This window comes from Buteo buteo, chromosome 26 (assembly GCF_964188355.1).
Source record: "Buteo buteo chromosome 26, bButBut1.hap1.1, whole genome shotgun sequence".
NCBI lineage: Eukaryota > Metazoa > Chordata > Aves > Accipitriformes > Accipitridae > Buteo > Buteo buteo.
The window spans coordinates 1,452,135-1,471,186 of NC_134196.1; the positions used below are offsets into that span (position 1 = coordinate 1,452,135).

The following is a 19,052-nucleotide window of genomic DNA, read 5'->3' on the forward strand; positions in this document are numbered from 1 at the left end:
TGGATCCGACCCCCTTGGGACCGCCCACCCTTGGAACCGCGCCCCCTTGGAACAGCGCCCCCTTGGGACCGCCCACCCTTGGAACCGCCCACCCTTGGAACCGCGCCCCCTTGGGACCGCCCACCCTTGGGACCGCCCACCCTTGGAACCGCGCCCCCTTGGAACAGCGCCCCCTTGGGACCGCCCACCCTTGGAACCGCCCACCCTTGGAACCGCGCCCCCTTGGGACCGCCCACCCTTGGGACCGCCCACCCTTGGAACCACGCCCCCTTGGACTCGCCCCCTTGGGACCGCCCCTCGGGCCCGCCCCCTCCGCCCGGCCCCGCCCCCCTCTGTGACGCCCCGTTGCTAGGCTGCCCCCTGCCGGCGCAGACGGCGTCCTGCGCGGAGCGGGAGCGACCGGAGCTGCCGGCGCTCGGGGCTCGGCTGTTCTCGCCCCTTCCGCGCTCGGTTTGCCTTCGGGGAGACCGCCCGGGGCTCGGCAGAGCCCGCCGGGCGCCATCCCCGCGGCGGCATGCAGCGGCTCTTCTCGCTCTGCCTGGGGAGGGGGCGGCGGCCGCCGCCCTCCGACGGCGAAGCCGGACCCTGCGCCGCCGCGACCTCCCAGGTCCGGGAGGAGCCCCGGGGCGGGCTGCACGGCGCGGCCGCCGCAGGCGACCTGGCCCGGCTGCGGCGGCACTGGTGGAGGAAGAGGTTCCGCATCAACGGGCGGGACGCGGAGAAGCGGTAAGGGGCGGGCGGCGCCCGGAGCGAAAGCCTCCGGCCGGCCGCCCCGGCGGAGCCCAGCCCGGCGGCGAGCGCCCTTAGGAGCCACGGCCTTCCCGGGGGCCTGCCCCGGCCGGGGCGGGAGGCGGCGACCCCCTGCCCTCCGCCGCCAGCCCGGCCCCCGCAGCGAGTCTTCCGCGGAGCTCGGCAGCCCTTCGTCCGAGCGGAGACGGCTGCTTTGCCCTTGCCCGACGGAGCGGCTTGCCGGAGCGGGGGCGCGGGCTCGCAGAAAGACGGGGCACGGCCTGCCCGGGGGCCGCCGTTGGAAGCCCCGTCCCCTCTGTCTCTGGGACGCGCCGGGCGTGGGACTGGTCGGGGCTGGGGGGGGATCCCCGGGCTTCCGCAGCCTCCGGGTCGGGGCTGGGGGGGGATCCCCGGGCTTCCGCAGCCTCCGGGTCGGGGCTGGGGGGGGATCCCCGGGCTGGGACTCCAGGGACGTGCTGGGGATGTTTCCTGGCCAGCCCCAGGCTTTGGGTGCGCCACTGCTGCCGCCAGCTCTGGACCGCGGAAGCTTGCGTTCAGCGTGGGTTTTGCCAGTTGAGGCGTGTGGCCCTGCGCGGCGGGCACCGCAGCCTGAAACGGTGTCTTCAGCTGCCCGCGTTGACTGAATATGTTTCGTTTCTAGGACGCCTCTGCATCTGGCTTGTGTGTACGGCCAGTCAGATGTCGTCCGATTCCTGGCAAGAAAGAAATGCCAGCTAAACCCTCGTGACAGGTTTAAGAAATCACCGCTGATGAAGGTATGTGGAGTACGTTATGCTGTTGTGCATTGGGTTGACCGATTACGCGCTGAACGACGCGTACCTTGCATGACTCTTTACGTAGGCCTGCGTAGAAACAGGTGTGTTGTAGTCAGCGGGGAAGGGGCATATGTTGCCTCATCTTTGAAGACGCCTATGCTTCCCAGTGTGGGGAAGATGCGGGAGTTCTGACAGGGAGAAAGGTAGATGTTGCAAGTTATTCCTCCTTTGTGTCTTATTTCCAGGCGGTCGAGCACCAGCACAAAGACTGTGTGGCCATTCTGCTGGAGCATGGTGCCAACCCCAACCTCAGAGATGTGAGCGGCAACACTGCGCTTCACCTGGCTGCCATCATTGCCAGCAAACCCCTAGTCGAGCTGTTACTTGAGCACAATGCCGACATTGAAGCTCCGAATGTGGTTAGCTTGGACTTTGGGTAAAGTTCCTCTTCCCAAAACTTGCTTGACTTTTCTGTGTTATTCTAAGGCAGATGATTTCCCCTTTCAGTTGGGATACACTCCGCTTACTGTTGCCATCGGCAAGCGCTCTGCAGAGATGGTGGAGTTCCTTCTTCAAAAAGGAGCTAACGTGCATGCTCAAGATAGAGCGAAAAGGTGAAGGGTTTGTCAAAAGCGCGCGTGGGACTCCTTTAGCATTCTTCAGGTTGGACTGGGGGGAGGCATAGGAATGAGCTTTGAAAAAGAACCAGGAGCTGCCCAGAAGGAGCTCCTTCTGTGTGACTTGTGAAAGCAGACCCACACTCGGCTGCTTTCTTACCTCAGGGGGCAATTTCTGCCCTGAGGACTGCAAGAAAGTGTGGGCTGTGGTGCCGCACACACACACACGCACACACATGCCCCGAGCCTGCTCTGGGCAGGTGGTTGGCCTGGAGACCTCCCGAGGTCCTGCCAACCTGAATTCTCCAACGCTTCCACGTATTTGGCTCTGCTTTCGCTCTGCCTATAGGAGAAGGGAAATGAATTCTTTGGGGAGCAAAGAGGGACTGAAGTAATGGCAATGCAATGTCCGCAGAAGCTGATGTATTTCCTATTCTCTCTTGGATGCTTTAGGACCACTCTTATGCTTGCTGCTCTTGCTGGGGATATGAATATAATACAAATTCTTCTGCAGTATGGTGCTGACCTTTCTCAGGAAGACCTGTGTGGCTGCACAGCTCTAAGTTATGCCAGACTGTATCAACATGCTGTGTGAGTGTTTTACATCCTCGTTAGAGCAGCTAATGAGTTCTCAGAATGTGCGTGCTGGTGTACGGCCCTTGTTGGTAACATCACTGGGGTTTAGTGAGGCATTGAGACCTTTGTTGAAGCCGGGCTCGGTGATGTCTTCTCATGCATCTCTTTCCGTGTCAAGACTGGATTTGGAAGTTGAGGAAAACTTCCCCCCACAGTTCCCTCTGAGAATTCACCTGTGTGCCGCCAAGCTCCACTCCACTCAACCGACTAGCAACTACTTGCCTTTTGTTTCAGAGGGGATCTAACTGATATCCCCCGAGGTAAACTCTTCAGCGGTTTTCCTTCTCTCGTGGGTAGCTTTGCACCCCTGGCCGTTCCTTCACTAAGGCGGCTATGTGCGCTTAACAGCTAGGCTGAAGGAAAGAGCCCACTTTCCTAGTGACGGTAGCCTAGTGATGGGTGAATGAACGGCATTATTCCTACGAGCGTGCCTTCTCTAGCCAAAAACAGCTGCCCGTGAGCTCGTGTCACTGGGTCTTGACTTCATTTCTTCTCCCCCTGCCCCTTCTGTCAGCCTGGATCGATGGGAAGCAGGAGAGAAGGGTGCCTGGGTAAACTGTGGAGTAAAAACCCCTTTAGGAGTAAAGCATGTCTGAGGATTGCTCTAGCAAAACAAGGTGTTCGTTCCTTCCTGCCAGGCTTCTGGCACGGTATCGCTGTTGTGCTAATGCACCACTTTGCATAGCAGCCTTGGTCTGGAGCACGTTTTTAGTATTTTCTTTTCTTGTTTGGTTTTTTTTTGTTTGGTTGGTTTAGTTCTGCTTATGAAGCAAACCTGAAAGTGGTCTCTCTCCAGAGCCCCACCTGACCCTCAGCCAAGGTTGTTAGAAGATAACACCTATACAATGTAGTTAACCCCTGCAGTGCTTGCAATGCAACCGCAATCTTTGTTGGCCTCTTGATATCCCAATTAGGAGCTCTCTAAACTCTCCGGTCCTCTGACTAACCCTGGGAATTTCTTAAGCCCTTCAAAGTCAGGACTGGGTTTGAGGAGACGTTACCCCAGCTTCACGGGAAGAGTAGCTGCAGCATTACTGTAGCATCCCACTGAGGTAGAAGCCTTCTAGTTAGATGCCAGTCTGCCAAGGGTTGTCTTAATCTCAGTGGCCCTCCAAACGGAGAGGGGGTTTATCGGATGAGACTGTAACCAGTGGGGCTGAGATACCCCATAGACAAGAACAAGCACCTGCAGCATGAACATGCCTGTAGTGAGTATTTCAGCCTCCAGTAGTAGTGCAGTAAGGTGTCGCTGGGTGTGGGTGTTACCCTTTACCAGCTGCCTACGAATATGGCTCGGATGGCTCATGAATGGCTGTTGCTCTTCCAGTAGAGAGTGTAGGCAAGCGGGGGGGTATTTCTAACAAATGCATTTCCTTCCTTTCTGTATATAGTATTGAAAAGCAACTGGAGCAATACATGGGCTGTGGAATGAGGGGAGAATGTTCTGCAGGAGGCACAGAAGGCCCAGCAGTACTTGACAGTTCTTGCTCTGGGAAGACTGCTGACCCTCCCTTGGCCACCCCTACACTGACTGGAGCAGGTAGGATCCTTCACCGTGGAGGAGGTGATGAAGACAAATCACTGGCCTGTAGGAGAATGATAACCCCTTGATTGGATGAAGGGCTTGAGGGATGGGGAAAGACAGAGTGAAATAAGCACTCAGAGCAGCGTCTCACGTATTACCTCCTTTGTAGGTGTCTTGCCAACAGAAGCAGCACAGGAAGAGGAAGATGACGACTCCTCTTTTGATTCTGAGGTAAACCCTTTCCCTCTGCTGCTGCTTCCACCACACACTCCTAAATGGGACCTTGACATGCCGGTGCCGCAGGGGAGCTCTTCAGTTAGGACTGGGAGCAACGGAGGCCAAGCTAATGGCCCGGGTCTCCCAGCAGCTGCCCTTTCAGCTGGGTTTCTCCTATAGCATTGAAGCAGTAAAGCTTGCTGCCACTTACAGTCCCCCGAAATCCTAGAAGGCTGCTGCTGCGAGGATTGCTTGTTTTCCACCACACAGCTCTCTGCTCCCGAGCCAGTCAGTGTCAAATGGTTGCCCCTAGGGCCTGCCCTCTAGACGCTTAGCTGCTTCTGCCTAGGTCCCCTCTGCCTGGGGCAGCTGTACATCGGCCCCTTTTGAAAGCCCTGCTCAGCAGAGATGCCTAACACGCTGGTTGTGTTTGCCCTTTCCATCATCTGATACCACGTTACGCGTGTCGGCTGCAGCGGGAGCTTTGTGCGTGGAAACGGGTTGAGAAGGAGCCTGTGCCAGTTCTCACGCACGTCTTTTAAATTACACAGTCGGATTGTGAAGCTCCAACGGAAGCGTCGGCTGCGGTGCGGCTTCCACCTGTATACAAACGTGAAGCATGGGTGCAGCCCGTTGCGAAGAAGAGCAGCATTGGTAATTTCCTGACGCACTAAATGGTTCCCTTTGTAAGCTTCTCTGCAGTGAAGCAGATGGGGAAAAGCAGAGTGAAATAAGCACTCACAGCAGCGTCTCGCTTCTTGCCTCCTTTGTAGGTGTCTTCCCAGCAGCAGGAGCACAGGAGCAAGATGATGACTCCCCTTTTGATTCTGAGGTAGATTCATTGAGTCGTTGAGGTTGGAAAAGACCCTTAAGATCATCGAGTCCAACCGTAAACCCAACACGGCCAAGGCCACCCCTAAACCGTGTCCCCGAGCGCCACGTCTACACGTCTTCGAAATACCTCCAGGGATGGTGACTCAACCGCTTCCCTGGGCAGCCTGTTCCAGGGCTTGATAACCCTTCCAGTGAAGACATTTCTCCTAATACCCAATCTAAACCTCCCCTGGTGCAACTTCAGGCCCTTTCCCCTTGTCCCGTCGCTTGCTACTCGGGAAGAGAGCCCGACACCCCCCTGCTACAACCTCCTTTCAGGCAGTTGCAGAGAGCGATAAGGTCTCCTCCCAAAAGCCTCCTCTCCTCCAGGCTAAACAGCCCCAGTTCCCTCAGCCGCTCCTCACAGGGCCTGTTCTCTAGACCCTTCAGCAGCTTCGTTGCTCTTCTTTGAATGCGCTCCAGCACTTCAAGGTTGGCCTTGTAGTGAGTGAGGGGCCCAAAACTGACCACAGGCTTGGAGGTGCGGCCCCAGCAGTGCCAAGTCCAAACGCACAATCACGTCCCTTGTCCTGACGGCCACGCCATTTCCCATAGAGGCCAGGATGCCGTTGGCCGCCTTGGCCACCTGGGCACACTGCTGGTCATATTCAACCGGCTGTCGACCAACACCCGCAGGTCCTTCTCCGCCAGGCAGCTTTCCAGCCACTCTTGCCCTTCTCTGAAGGAGGCAATGGGGCCCCACGGGGCTCGCTTGCTTCTGAGCCCCTTTCCCCCTGCTGCTGCTTCCACCACACACTCCTAAATGGGACCTTGACATGCCGGTGCCGCAGGGAAGCTCTTCAGTTAGGACTGGGAGCAACGGAGGCCAAGCTAATGGCCCGGGTCTCCCAGCAGCTGCCCTTTCAGCTGGGTTTCTCCTATAGCATTGAAGCAGTCAAGCTTGCTGCCACTTACAGTCCCCCGAAATCCTAGAAGGCTGCTGCTGTGAGGATTGCTTGTTTTCCACCACACAGCTCTCTGCTCCCGAGCCAGTCAGTGTCAAATGGTTGCCCCTAGGGCCTGCCCTCTAGACGCTTAGCTGCTTCTGCCTAGGTCCCCTCTGCCTGGGGCAGCTGTACATCGGCCCCTTTTGAAAGCCCTGCTCAGCAGAGATGCCTAACACGCTGGTTGTGTTTGCCCTTTCCATCATCTGATACCACGTTACGCGTGTCGGCTGCAGCGGGAGCTTTGTGCGTGGAAACGGGTTGAGAAGGAGCCTGTGCCAGTTCTCACGCACGTCTTTTAAATTACACAGTCGGATTGTGAAGCTCCAACAAAAGCGTCGGCCGACGAGCTGCCTCCTGCTGCAGATGGAAAGGGAGCGTGCGCGCAGCCCGTTGCAGAGGAGAGCGGCAACGGTAATTTCCTGACGCACTAAATGGTTACCTTTGTAAGCTTCTCTGCAGTGAAGCAGATGGGGAAAAGCAGAGTGAAATAAGCACTCACAGCAGCGTCTCGCTTCTTGCCTCCTTTGTAGGTGTCTTCCCAGCAGCAGGAGCACAGGAGCAAGATGATGACTCCCCTTTCGATTCTGAGGTAGATTCATTGAGTCGTTGAGGTTGGAAAAGACCCTTAAGATCATCGAGTCCAACCATAAACCCAACACGGCCAAGGCCACCCCTAAACCGTGTCCCCGAGCGCCACGTCTACACGTCTTCGAAATACCTCCAGGGATGGTGACTCAACCGCTTCCCTGGGCAGCCTGTTCCAGGGCTTGATAACCCTTCCAGTGAAGACATTTCTCCTAATACCCAATCTAAACCTCCCCTGGTGCAACTTCAGGCCCTTTCCCCTTGTCCCGTCGCTTGCTACTCGGGAAGAGAGCCCGACACCCCCCTGCTACAACCTCCTTTCAGGCAGTTGCAGAGAGCGATAAGGTCTCCTCCCAAAAGCCTCCTCTCCTCCAGGCTAAACAGCCCCAGTTCCCTCAGCCGCTCCTCACAGGGCCTGTTCTCTAGACCCTTCAGCAGCTTCGTTGCTCTTCTTTGAATGCGCTCCAGCACTTCAAGGTTGGCCTTGTAGTGAGTGAGGGGCCCAAAACTGACCACAGGCTTGGAGGTGCGGCCCCAGCAGTGCCAAGTCCAAACGCACAATCACGTCCCTTGTCCTGACGGCCACGCCATTTCCCATAGAGGCCAGGATGCCGTTGGCCGCCTTGGCCACCTGGGCACACTGCTGGTCATATTCAACCGGCTGTCGACCAACACCCGCAGGTCCTTCTCCGCCAGGCAGCTTTCCAGCCACTCTTGCCCTTCTCTGAAGGAGGCAATGGGGCCCCACGGGGCTCGCTTGCTTCTGAGCCCCTTTCCCCCTGCTGCTGCTTCCACCACACACTCCTAAATGGGACCTTGACATGCCGGTGCCGCAGGGAAGCTCTTCAGTTAGGACTGGGAGCAACGGAGGCCAAGCTAATGGCCCGGGTCTCCCAGCAGCTGCCCTTTCAGCTGGGTTTCTCCTATAGCATTGAAGCAGTCAAGCTTGCTGCCACTTACAGTCCCCCGAAATCCTAGAAGGCTGCTGCTGTGAGGATTGCTTGTTTTCCACCACACAGCTCTCTGCTCCCGAGCCAGTCAGTGTCAAATGGTTGCCCCTAGGGCCTGCCCTCTAGACGCTTAGCTGCTTCTGCCTAGGTCCCCTCTGCCTGGGGCAGCTGTACATCGGCCCCTTTTGAAAGCCCTGCTCAGCAGAGATGCCTAACACGCTGGTTGTGTTTGCCCTTTCCATCATCTGATACCACGTTACGCGTGTCGGCTGCAGCGGGAGCTTTGTGCGTGGAAACGGGTTGAGAAGGAGCCTGTGCCAGTTCTCACGCACGTCTTTTAAATTACACAGTCGGATTGTGAAGCTCCAACAAAAGCGTCGGCCGACGAGCTGCCTCCTGCTGCAGATGGAAAGGGAGCGTGCGCGCAGCCCGTTGCAGAGGAGAGCGGCAACGGTAATTTCCTGACGCACTAAATGGTTACCTTTGTAAGCTTCTCTGCAGTGAAGCAGATGGGGAAAAGCAGAGTGAAATAAGCACTCACAGCAGCGTCTCGCTTCTTGCCTCCTTTGTAGGTGTCTTCCCAGCAGCAGGAGCACAGGAGCAAGATGATGACTCCCCTTTCGATTCTGAGGTAGATTCATTGAGTCGTTGAGGTTGGAAAAGACCCTTAAGATCATCGAGTCCAACCGTAAACCCAACACGGCCAAGGCCACCCCTAAACCGTGTCCCCGAGCGCCACGTCTACACGTCTTCGAAATACCTCCAGGGATGGTGACTCAACCGCTTCCCTGGGCAGCCTGTTCCAGGGCTTGATAACCCTTCCAGTGAAGACATTTCTCCTAATACCCAATCTAAACCTCCCCTGGTGCAACTTCAGGCCCTTTCCCCTTGTCCCGTCGCTTGCTACTCGGGAAGAGAGCCCGACACCCCCCTGCTACAACCTCCTTTCAGGCAGTTGCAGAGAGCGATAAGGTCTCCTCCCAAAAGCCTCCTCTCCTCCAGGCTAAACAGCCCCAGTTCCCTCAGCCGCTCCTCACAGGGCCTGTTCTCTAGACCCTTCAGCAGCTTCGTTGCTCTTCTTTGAATGCGCTCCAGCACTTCAAGGTTGGCCTTGTAGTGAGTGAGGGGCCCAAAACTGACCACAGGCTTGGAGGTGCGGCCCCAGCAGTGCCAAGTCCAAACGCACAATCACGTCCCTTGTCCTGACGGCCACGCCATTTCCCATAGAGGCCAGGATGCCGTTGGCCGCCTTGGCCACCTGGGCACACTGCTGGTCATATTCAACCGGCTGTCGACCAACACCCGCAGGTCCTTCTCCGCCAGGCAGCTTTCCAGCCACTCTTGCCCTTCTCTGAAGGAGGCAATGGGGCCCCACGGGGCTCGCTTGCTTCTGAGCCCCTTTCCCCCTGCTGCTGCTTCCACCACACACTCCTAAATGGGACCTTGACATGCCGGTGCCGCAGGGAAGCTCTTCAGTTAGGACTGGGAGCAACGGAGGCCAAGCTAATGGCCCGGGTCTCCCAGCAGCTGCCCTTTCAGCTGGGTTTCTCCTATAGCATTGAAGCAGTCAAGCTTGCTGCCACTTACAGTCCCCCGAAATCCTAGAAGGCTGCTGCTGCGAGGATTGCTTGTTTTCCACCACACAGCTCTCTGCTCCCGAGCCAGTCAGTGTCAAATGGTTGCCCCTAGGGCCTGCCCTCTAGACGCTTAGCTGCTTCTGCCTAGGTCCCCTCTGCCTGGGGCAGCTGTACATCGGCCCCTTTTGAAAGCCCTGCTCAGCAGAGATGCCTAACACGCTGGTTGTGTTTGCCCTTTCCATCATCTGATACCACGTTACGCGTGTCAGCTGCAGCGGGAGCTTTGTGCGTGGAAACGGGTTGAGAAGGAGCCTGTGCCAGTTCTCACGCACGTCTTTTAAATTACACAGTCGGATTGTGAAGCTCCAACAAAAGCGTCGGCCGACGAGCTGCCTCCTGCTGCAGATGGAAAGGGAGCGTGCGCGCAGCCCGTTGCAGAGGAGAGCGGCAACGGTAATTTCCTGACGCACTAAATGGTTACCTTTGTAAGCTTCTCTGCAGTGAAGCAGATGGGGAAAAGCAGAGTGAAATAAGCACTCACAGCAGCGTCTCGCTTCTTGCCTCCTTTGTAGGTGTCTTCCCAGCAGCAGGAGCACAGGAGCAAGATGATGACTCCCCTTTCGATTCTGAGGTAGATTCATTGAGTCGTTGAGGTTGGAAAAGACCCTTAAGATCATCGAGTCCAACCGTAAACCCAACACGGCCAAGGCCACCCCTAAACCGTGTCCCCGAGCGCCACGTCTACACGTCTTCGAAATACCTCCAGGGATGGTGACTCAACCGCTTCCCTGGGCAGCCTGTTCCAGGGCTTGATAACCCTTCCAGTGAAGACATTTCTCCTAATACCCAATCTAAACCTCCCCTGGTGCAACTTCAGGCCCTTTCCCCTTGTCCCGTCGCTTGCTACTCGGGAAGAGAGCCCGACACCCCCCTGCTACAACCTCCTTTCAGGCAGTTGCAGAGAGCGATAAGGTCTCCTCCCAAAAGCCTCCTCTCCTCCAGGCTAAACAGCCCCAGTTCCCTCAGCCGCTCCTCACAGGGCCTGTTCTCTAGACCCTTCAGCAGCTTCGTTGCTCTTCTTTGAATGCGCTCCAGCACTTCAAGGTTGGCCTTGTAGTGAGTGAGGGGCCCAAAACTGACCACAGGCTTGGAGGTGCGGCCCCAGCAGTGCCAAGTCCAAACGCACAATCACGTCCCTTGTCCTGACGGCCACGCCATTTCCCATAGAGGCCAGGATGCCGTTGGCCGCCTTGGCCACCTGGGCACACTGCTGGTCATATTCAACCGGCTGTCGACCAACACCCGCAGGTCCTTCTCCGCCAGGCAGCTTTCCAGCCACTCTTGCCCTTCTCTGAAGGAGGCAATGGGGCCCCACGGGGCTCGCTTGCTTCTGAGCCCCTTTCCCCCTGCTGCTGCTTCCACCACACACTCCTAAATGGGACCTTGACATGCCGGTGCCGCAGGGAAGCTCTTCAGTTAGGACTGGGAGCAACGGAGGCCAAGCTAATGGCCCGGGTCTCCCAGCAGCTGCCCTTTCAGCTGGGTTTCTCCTATAGCATTGAAGCAGTCAAGCTTGCTGCCACTTACAGTCCCCCGAAATCCTAGAAGGCTGCTGCTGCGAGGATTGCTTGTTTTCCACCACACAGCTCTCTGCTCCCGAGCCAGTCAGTGTCAAATGGTTGCCCCTAGGGCCTGCCCTCTAGACGCTTAGCTGCTTCTGCCTAGGTCCCCTCTGCCTGGGGCAGCTGTACATCGGCCCCTTTTGAAAGCCCTGCTCAGCAGAGATGCCTAACACGCTGGTTGTGTTTGCCCTTTCCATCATCTGATACCACGTTACGCGTGTCGGCTGCAGCGGGAGCTTTGTGCGTGGAAACGGGTTGAGAAGGAGCCTGTGCCAGTTCTCACGCACGTCTTTTAAATTACACAGTCGGATTGTGAAGCTCCAACAAAAGCGTCGGCCGACGAGCTGCCTCCTGCTGCAGATGGAAAGGGAGCGTGCGCACAGCCCGTTGCAGAGGAGAGCGGCAACGGTAATTTCCTGACGCACTAAATGGTTACCTTTGTAAGCTTCTCTGCAGTGAAGCAGATGGGGAAAAGCAGAGTGAAATAAGCACTCACAGCAGCGTCTCGCTTCTTGCCTCCTTTGTAGGTGTCTTCCCAGCAGCAGGAGCACAGGAGCAAGATGATGACTCCCCTTTTGATTCTGAGGTAGATTCATTGAGTCGCTGAGGTTGGAAAAGACCCTTAAGATCATCGAGTCCAACCGTAAACCCAACACGGCCAAGGCCACCCCTAAACCGTGTCCCCGAGCGCCACGTCTACACGTCTTCGAAATACCTCCAGGGATGGTGACTCAACCGCTTCCCTGGGCAGCCTGTTCCAGGGCTTGATAACCCTTCCAGTGAAGACATTTCTCCTAATACCCAATCTAAACCTCCCCTGGTGCAACTTCAGGCCCTTTCCCCTTGTCCCGTCGCTTGCTACTCGGGAAGAGAGCCCGACACCCCCCTGCTACAACCTCCTTTCAGGCAGTTGCAGAGAGCGATAAGGTCTCCTCCCAAAAGCCTCCTCTCCTCCAGGCTAAACAGCCCCAGTTCCCTCAGCCGCTCCTCACAGGGCCTGTTCTCTAGACCCTTCAGCAGCTTCGTTGCTCTTCTTTGAATGCGCTCCAGCACTTCAAGGTTGGCCTTGTAGTGAGTGAGGGGCCCAAAACTGACCACAGGCTTGGAGGTGCGGCCCCAGCAGTGCCAAGTCCAAACGCACAATCACGTCCCTTGTCCTGACGGCCACGCCATTTCCCATAGAGGCCAGGATGCCGTTGGCCGCCTTGGCCACCTGGGCACACTGCTGGTCATATTCAACCGGCTGTCGACCAACACCCGCAGGTCCTTCTCCGCCAGGCAGCTTTCCAGCCACTCTTGCCCTTCTCTGAAGGAGGCAATGGGGCCCCACGGGGCTCGCTTGCTTCTGAGCCCCTTTCCCCCTGCTGCTGCTTCCACCACACACTCCTAAATGGGACCTTGACATGCCGGTGCCGCAGGGAAGCTCTTCAGTTAGGACTGGGAGCAACGGAGGCCAAGCTAATGGCCCGGGTCTCCCAGCAGCTGCCCTTTCAGCTGGGTTTCTCCTATAGCATTGAAGCAGTCAAGCTTGCTGCCACTTACAGTCCCCCGAAATCCTAGAAGGCTGCTGCTGCGAGGATTGCTTGTTTTCCACCACACAGCTCTCTGCTCCCGAGCCAGTCAGTGTCAAATGGTTGCCCCTAGGGCCTGCCCTCTAGACGCTTAGCTGCTTCTGCCTAGGTCCCCTCTGCCTGGGGCAGCTGTACATCGGCCCCTTTTGAAAGCCCTGCTCAGCAGAGATGCCTAACACGCTGGTTGTGTTTGCCCTTTCCATCATCTGATACCACGTTACGCGTGTCGGCTGCAGCGGGAGCTTTGTGCGTGGAAACGGGTTGAGAAGGAGCCTGTGCCAGTTCTCACGCACGTCTTTTAAATTACACAGTCGGATTGTGAAGCTCCAATGAAAGTGTCGGACGGAGTATGGATGCCACCTGCATACAAACTTGGAGCATGGGCACAGGCCTTTGCAGAGAAGAGCGGCAACGGTAATTTCCTGACGCACTAAATGGTTACCTTTGTAAGCTTCTCTGCAGTGAAGCAGATGGGGAAAAGCAGAGTGAAATAAGCACTCACAGCAGCGTCTCGCTTCTTGCCTCCTTTGTAGGTGTCTTCCCAGCAGCAGCAGCACAGGTAAGAGCGAGGTTTTGACTCTTTTGAGAACAAGGTACTTTCTTTTCTGGAGGTAACGCAGAAGTCACGCTCCTGTATCCCCAGTGCTGAAATGCAGCGCAATGCTGCAGTCTTGTTAGAGATTCCTTTCCCAACGGTCTGTCTGTCTGTGTTCTCACTTGCTCAGGTTTCTGCACCAGAGAGGGAAGAGCTTCCACTAAAGGAGGATGCTTCATGTCAAACTGACTTTCGAGGCGACAGACAGGTGACTCTAGTAGAGGCTGATGCAGATATCCATAAAGAGAACCAGTCAGTGTACAGAGATCTGTTCTTGCTACTGGGTTCATTTTGGAATGCTGCTGAGAGGAGGTGGCTGAATCTGGACCTGAGGTGTACTTCGCACCTCATTTTGTTCCCTTTGCGAAGCAGAAGGGCTGCATAAAGAGGGAAAACAGTGGGTTGCACAAAAGCACGTGCACAGACTCTCGTCCTCTATTCCAAGGAGAAGAATATTTAGCCTTTTCTCTGTATTAGGAAAGAGAAAGCCTCATGAAGAGCTGGCGATCCTTTAGATATGCTCAGTTGAGAAAGCTGCCTGCAGATGCCTGCTGGTGGCAGCCAAAATCTCTTATCTTTGAATTCACTGAGTCATAGAAGCATAGAATGGTTTGAGTTGGAAGAGTCCTTTAAAGATCATCTAGTGCAACCCCCCCTGCCCTGGGCAGGGACACCTTCCACTAGGCCAGGTTGCTCAAAGCCCCATCCAGCCTGAACGCTTCCAGAGATGGGGCAGCCACAATTTTTCTGGGCAACCTGGTCCGGTGTCCCACCACCCTCATTGCAAAAAACGTCTTCCTTATGTCCCATCTAAATCTACCCTCTTCCAGTTTAAAACAGTTGCCCCTTGTCCTGTCACTACAGGCCTTACAAAAAGTCTCTCTCTGTCTTTCTCTTTTGAAAGGCTGCAGTAAGGCCTCCCCAGAGCTTGCTTTTCCCCAGGCTGAACACCCCCAACTCTCTCAGCCTTTCTTCACGGGAGAGGTGTTCCAGCCCTCTGATCATTTTTGTGGCCCTCCTCTGGACCTGCCTGAGTAGGTCCATGTCCTCCTTGTGCTGGGGACCCCAGAGCTGGATGCGTTACTCCAGGTGGGGTCTCATGAGGGCAGGGGCCCAGGCCTTTTTTGTAGCAAACCAGAGCGGGGACCTGATCCTTTCTTGGGGGTTTTGTCTAACCCAGGGTGGTTCAGTGTGCGGTTCGCTGTGATGAGGGGGATGGGAGGGAACAGCACTGCTGCCTTTGGTGCCTGCCTGTTTGCACCACTTGAAGTAACAGCGGAGGGCTGCACTAAGGTGGTCTTAGTACACCAGACAACTTTGCAACAGGAGTAGACCGAGTGACATGTAATTGACTCGCCTTGTTTTAGAGGCCTGGCGCCTACAATCAGTCAGGTCACTAACCGTGAAGTCACTTTGTCCTTGACTGGAGAAGGGGGGGTGTATTCCTTTCAAACAGCTGCTTCTCAAGGTTCACGGATCACGGGTATTTGCTTCTTCCCTTTGGCTTGCCAAAGCGGAGTGTGTGCCGACAGAGAAAGAGCAGGCATACTGGAGTGTCGTGCTCATGCTTTTTTGCATTTCCTCATCACATCATCATTGTTATGGAGTTGCAAAGTCACTTTAGGAGCAGGAGGAGCTCCTAAGCATGTTGGAGTAGCCAACAAGTGGCTACAAAGAGTGTCTGGAGTCCTTGAGAGAGGAGGAGGAGGAGGAGTGTTGTGGCAGCGTTTAGCAAACACTTTAGGCAATCATTTTAGACGTAGGAGAGGGGCCAGTGTAAAAGATGAAGAAGTAACATGGGTTTTGAGACTCGACATGAGAGTCAAAGCAGTCCACTCCTTTTCATCAAACGTGGTTCTTGTGGTTTGACAGCTGCAGGGATTAAAAGAACGGCATATCCAGACTGAATGTTATGCCGAGTACCTGAAGAACGCCATCAAGAGGAAGGAGAGGGAACTAACAACTTTCAGGAACGTGCAGGACCTTCTCACCACATCTTCTGCAACTGCAGCTATCCCAGAGCTGGAAGACCCCATACAACGGTAAGGAAGTAACACAGTGGAGCAAGGCTTCGCTTTCTGCGATTGTGTGAAAACAACAGGACTGTCTTCTTGCATCCCAGCAAGATAACAACACACGATTTTCAAAGACGCTTTTGTTTTAGATGAGGTTCTTTCACATTCTTCTTTGGGGATTTGTGCTCTTGTGGACTTCTGTGGTAAGGCCTGTACTTCTTTTCCAGGCTCCAAGGTGAAACGGCCAGGATGCAAGCCACAGTCCGGCAACAAGCAAAGACCATTGAAGCCCTTCGGAAAGGACTGCGAGCCCGTGCCTCAGTAAGCTACTCACAGCCTTCCCTTTTCATGAGCTACAGAGCCTAGTTCTGTATTTGTGGGGGAAGTTTGAAGATGAGGTTTTCCTGGAGAGCCTAGGAGAGATCAGCTTCTCTGTTCTACTGACTACAGGCTGCTCTGAAAGTCCTGCTGGCCCATTCCCCCAGCTTTCTGGCTTTGGGAGTTGTTCCGTGAGACTATAGCAAGTCCTTCTTAATGCCATCTTTGTGAAGGACTTGACAGCAAAGCACTGGCTTAAGTATTTTCTGCTTTAGACCAGTCGTGAGGTTGAGACCTCAGGCAGCACTTCAGACAGTCCTGCAGCAGAGGGATTTGGTGCCTTCGGTTGCGGACACTCCTTGGGCTCTGGTGGTGGTGAGCACGTAGTCCTGCAGGCCTGACTGGCATCACCAGACTGTGACAGGAATTCTTCCGTGGCCTGTACTCTGGGCACCTTCCCGTTTTGGTGACTATGGATTCCTTGGCCAGAAGGTGTAGCTCTGTAATGCCACGAGAAGACCTCCAAAGATGAAAGTCTGCAACTAATAAGGGAATGACACCTCCACAGGCCCTATTTTCTATGCTTGGTTGGCGCTGCCATGAGGTATGACCTTCAGTCAGGGAAGTCCTAGTGTGACGACTTCTTTTTTCTTCTTTTAATGCTGCTGTAGTCTCATCATGGCCTGGAGGACTCGGTAACCGGCTTTCAGACAGCACGGACTGCAAAGGAACACCAACGTCGGCAGGTATATGAACAGCTTCTGGGAATGACTGGTTTTAGTCTTTGCATTTCTTGTGGGCAGGTAGTTTATGAAAAGGTCAGGTGGGCTGTGGGGAATCCCCCAGGTTTTTGGGCAGGACACCCTCAGGGGAAAAGTCGATACCTTTCCTCATGCCCCTGGTGCTACTGTGTTTTGCATCTGCTTGGTAGACAATATGCGGGCCCTTGCGTTCATCAGCACGATTCCTTCGATGGGTAGGCTGTGTGCTGTGGACAGGAGAGACATCTGTGGGCGAGAGCTGTGAGAGGAGACTGGACTTGGGAGATGCGTGTTTTCTTCTTTGTGGGGAACACTGTGGGCACATTCTGCGTGTGGATCCTGTTCCTGTGCCCTGTGTGTGATGTATCTTTTCTATTTTGAAAGCGTGGGAGTGAAAGCAAGGAAGTAAAGAAGCTGGGCAAGACGAAATGCCGATCAGAAGCGCTTCCGGATGAAGTGTCGAAAAGAAGCGCCGCACTGGAGGAAGAACAGGCCAGGCATGGCTTTTTAGTGCTTTAAAGAAATACACAGTGAGGAGAAGTCAAGCTTTACTGAACCCTAGTGTAAAAGCATGTAGATAACCCTTTGTGGGCAAATTCAAGCCTCGCATTCGATCTTGCAAGGTGCTTCTGTGCATGAGCCCATGGTTTGAAAAAGCTGCAAAAGGCCTCGCAAATGCAGGCTGCCTGCACTTCTCCTGGGTGGGAAGGAAGTCTTTTCTTCTTCTGTTCAGATAAATTTGGGGCCCTCCAAGTGTTGGGTGGTGCTGGGGAGCTGGCTGTTCCCAGTAATTTCTGGCTTGTCAAGCACATTGCAGGTGAAGCAAGCCATCCATGGCTGTGCTGCTTACAGAAGAGTATATGAAAAAGGCCGACTGCTGCTTTGCTTCACGCTTTCCTTACTGATTTGCTGGGCAGGTTGAAGATGCCTTCTGCAGATGTCTCCGACAACCCTGACTGCATCTGCGGGGAGAAGGAGAAAGTCCCAGCTCGGCTTCCGGGGAGAGATGAAGAAAGTTGTTCCGAATTGACTAGCTAAATTGGTAAACTAAGAAGAAAGGTGAGCTCTGGTTTGTTTGGTGGATTTGAGGCGATTATTTTTTTCTGCTAGAACCTGTGTGATTCTTTTCCTATACTTTTTTCCGTGTTGCTAGTTATCTCTTGGCGGTATTTTGCAAGTGATTGACTGCTCTTGATGCTCCTGCTCCTGTTGTAGCAGTAGATGATGACGATGATGTTGACGAACACAGGTGTAGTTGTCGTGATGGGTAAAAACCATGAGCCAGGAGTCCCAGCAGGGCGCCTGCGGCCAATGGCCTCACTGACCAGGATGCAGTCCCAGGGGCCCTGAGCAAGAACAGCGGAGCTGGTCACCACACATTGAGATTTTCATCCATTTTAATACTCTGTCTGCAGGTGACAAATGCAGTCTCAATGGCCCCCCACCTTTCTGTGGATTTCCACAGAAGTGAGTAACTTCAGAGCTGTCTCTTTGAGTTCCTTTTGTTCCGCTGCCTACAAGTTGGCGACATTTCCCAACATCTGGAGATGCAGTTGAAAAAACGCATGCAGTGGGCAAGACAAAACCCGGGCCTGTGAGAAAAGTTGTCCACTCTGCGTGGGACTCAGAAAGAACCGGGGCTTAACCTCAGAAGTCACTGGGAGACGAGCATGATGGGTCACAGCCAAACAGAGCAGTCTAAAAGAGAGACGGGAGAGGGAGCCGGGCAAGAAATAAGGCAAAAACCGCAAGAAATTAATCCGTGTTCTCCATCTAACACCATTTCCCATGTGTGCCTGTCGCCCATCGGCTGTAACTTTGCTGTTGACATGTTTGAGCGTTTGGTTTTCGGTACCTGGATCTGCACGTTAGTGCTGTACTTCCAGGATCCACTTTGCAGTGCTGCCTTTGGCCCAGCCTGCCGTAAAACTAACGCACAGCCTTTTCTTTTCCCTCCCTCCCTTGCCCCGTCACAGCCGAACCTCCAACGCGGTGAACGATGAGAAGATGCTGGAGCAGAGGAAGTGCCAGTGCCAGAAAAGAGTGCTCCCAGGGCTGATGCATGAAGCCTGGAAACCTTTGCCTTCCACCCCGTGCACCCCCCACCCCACATGTAATTCCAAGCGTTGTGTTGCAGTTTGGTATTTAATAAACTCTGTCACCTAGTACGGGTCTCAGTTTTGCTGCACAACTGGAGCTCTTCGGACCTAGCGCGTCCGCATGAGGAGAGTCCTCTGTTTCCGAAGGCTCGCTCGGGCTCCCTTCCTACGCAGGCCGTCAGCACATCTCTCTCTGCCCTCGCTCCGAACGAAAACCAGTCCTGCAGACGTCTCCGGCAGGGAGCACGCGTCCGTGCCCCTTCCCTCTGCGGAGGCTGGAACCGTGACGGCGCTCAGGTCAGGGACCAGCGCGGAGCCACTGCTAATAACCGGTTGCCAGACTCCTTTCTAGAGCAACCCTCCCGCGGGCCTGGGCAGAAGGTGGTGGGCGAGCTCTGCAGATCCCACAGGGACCTGACGGACCTGCAGCCGGCCGAGGGGAAAGGCGGGAAGAAGCGGGCACGAGCCGCAGCAGGGAGAAACCCCCCTCGAGCCGAGGTAAAACCTTTCCTCCTGCGAGGGCGGCCAGGGACCGCTGGCAGGGAGCAGCGCGGGCACGCTGCTCCCTCAGGGACGGGGAGCCAAAGGGGGTCCCCGCAGCCAGCGGGGCAGACCCAGCCTCAGCCCGCACGAGCGAGGG

The 19,052-nt window shown here is 55.3% G+C and overlaps 2 protein-coding genes across 2 annotated transcripts; both read left to right on the plus strand.

The window, feature by feature from the left end:
• The first annotated feature begins 220 nt into the window (after positions 1–220).
• On the plus strand, positions 221–2,621 carry LOC142044828 (uncharacterized). The gene is made up of 4 exons (XM_075057744.1): positions 221–726; positions 1,391–1,505; positions 1,751–1,924; positions 2,013–2,621. The coding sequence occupies exons 1-4, from the start codon at positions 515–517 to the stop codon at positions 2,121–2,123; spliced, it is 612 nt and encodes a 203-aa protein (XP_074913845.1). The 5' UTR covers positions 221–514; the 3' UTR covers positions 2,124–2,621.
• Positions 2,107–18,865, plus strand: LOC142044826 (uncharacterized). Its single transcript, XM_075057741.1, has 13 exons — positions 2,107–2,119; positions 4,150–4,298; positions 4,453–4,514; positions 5,051–5,153; positions 13,158–13,183; positions 13,350–13,427; positions 15,092–15,261; positions 15,462–15,555; positions 16,224–16,298; positions 16,698–16,810; positions 17,231–17,372; positions 17,729–18,051; positions 18,290–18,865. Exons 2-11 carry the CDS (start codon positions 4,175–4,177, stop codon positions 17,349–17,351), a joined length of 966 nt encoding a protein of 321 aa, XP_074913842.1. The 5' UTR covers positions 2,107–2,119; positions 4,150–4,174; the 3' UTR covers positions 17,352–17,372; positions 17,729–18,051; positions 18,290–18,865.
• The last annotated feature ends 187 nt before the right edge of the window (positions 18,866–19,052 follow it).

Coding starts and splice junctions, on each gene's coding strand:
- LOC142044828 (XM_075057744.1), top strand. CDS start 515: ATGCAGCGGCTCTTCTCGCTCTGCCTGGGGAGGGGGCGGCGGCCGCCG. Junction 727..1,390: donor GGGCGGGACGCGGAGAAGCG/GTAAGGGGCGGG, acceptor TTTCGTTTCTAG/GACGCCTCTGCATCTGGCTT. Junction 1,506..1,750: donor AGAAATCACCGCTGATGAAG/GTATGTGGAGTA, acceptor TCTTATTTCCAG/GCGGTCGAGCACCAGCACAA.
- LOC142044826 (XM_075057741.1), top strand. CDS start 4,175: ATGGGCTGTGGAATGAGGGGAGAATGTTCTGCAGGAGGCACAGAAGGC. Junction 4,515..5,050: donor ACTCCTCTTTTGATTCTGAG/GTAAACCCTTTC, acceptor TAAATTACACAG/TCGGATTGTGAAGCTCCAAC. Junction 13,428..15,091: donor ACTTTCGAGGCGACAGACAG/GTGACTCTAGTA, acceptor GTGGTTTGACAG/CTGCAGGGATTAAAAGAACG.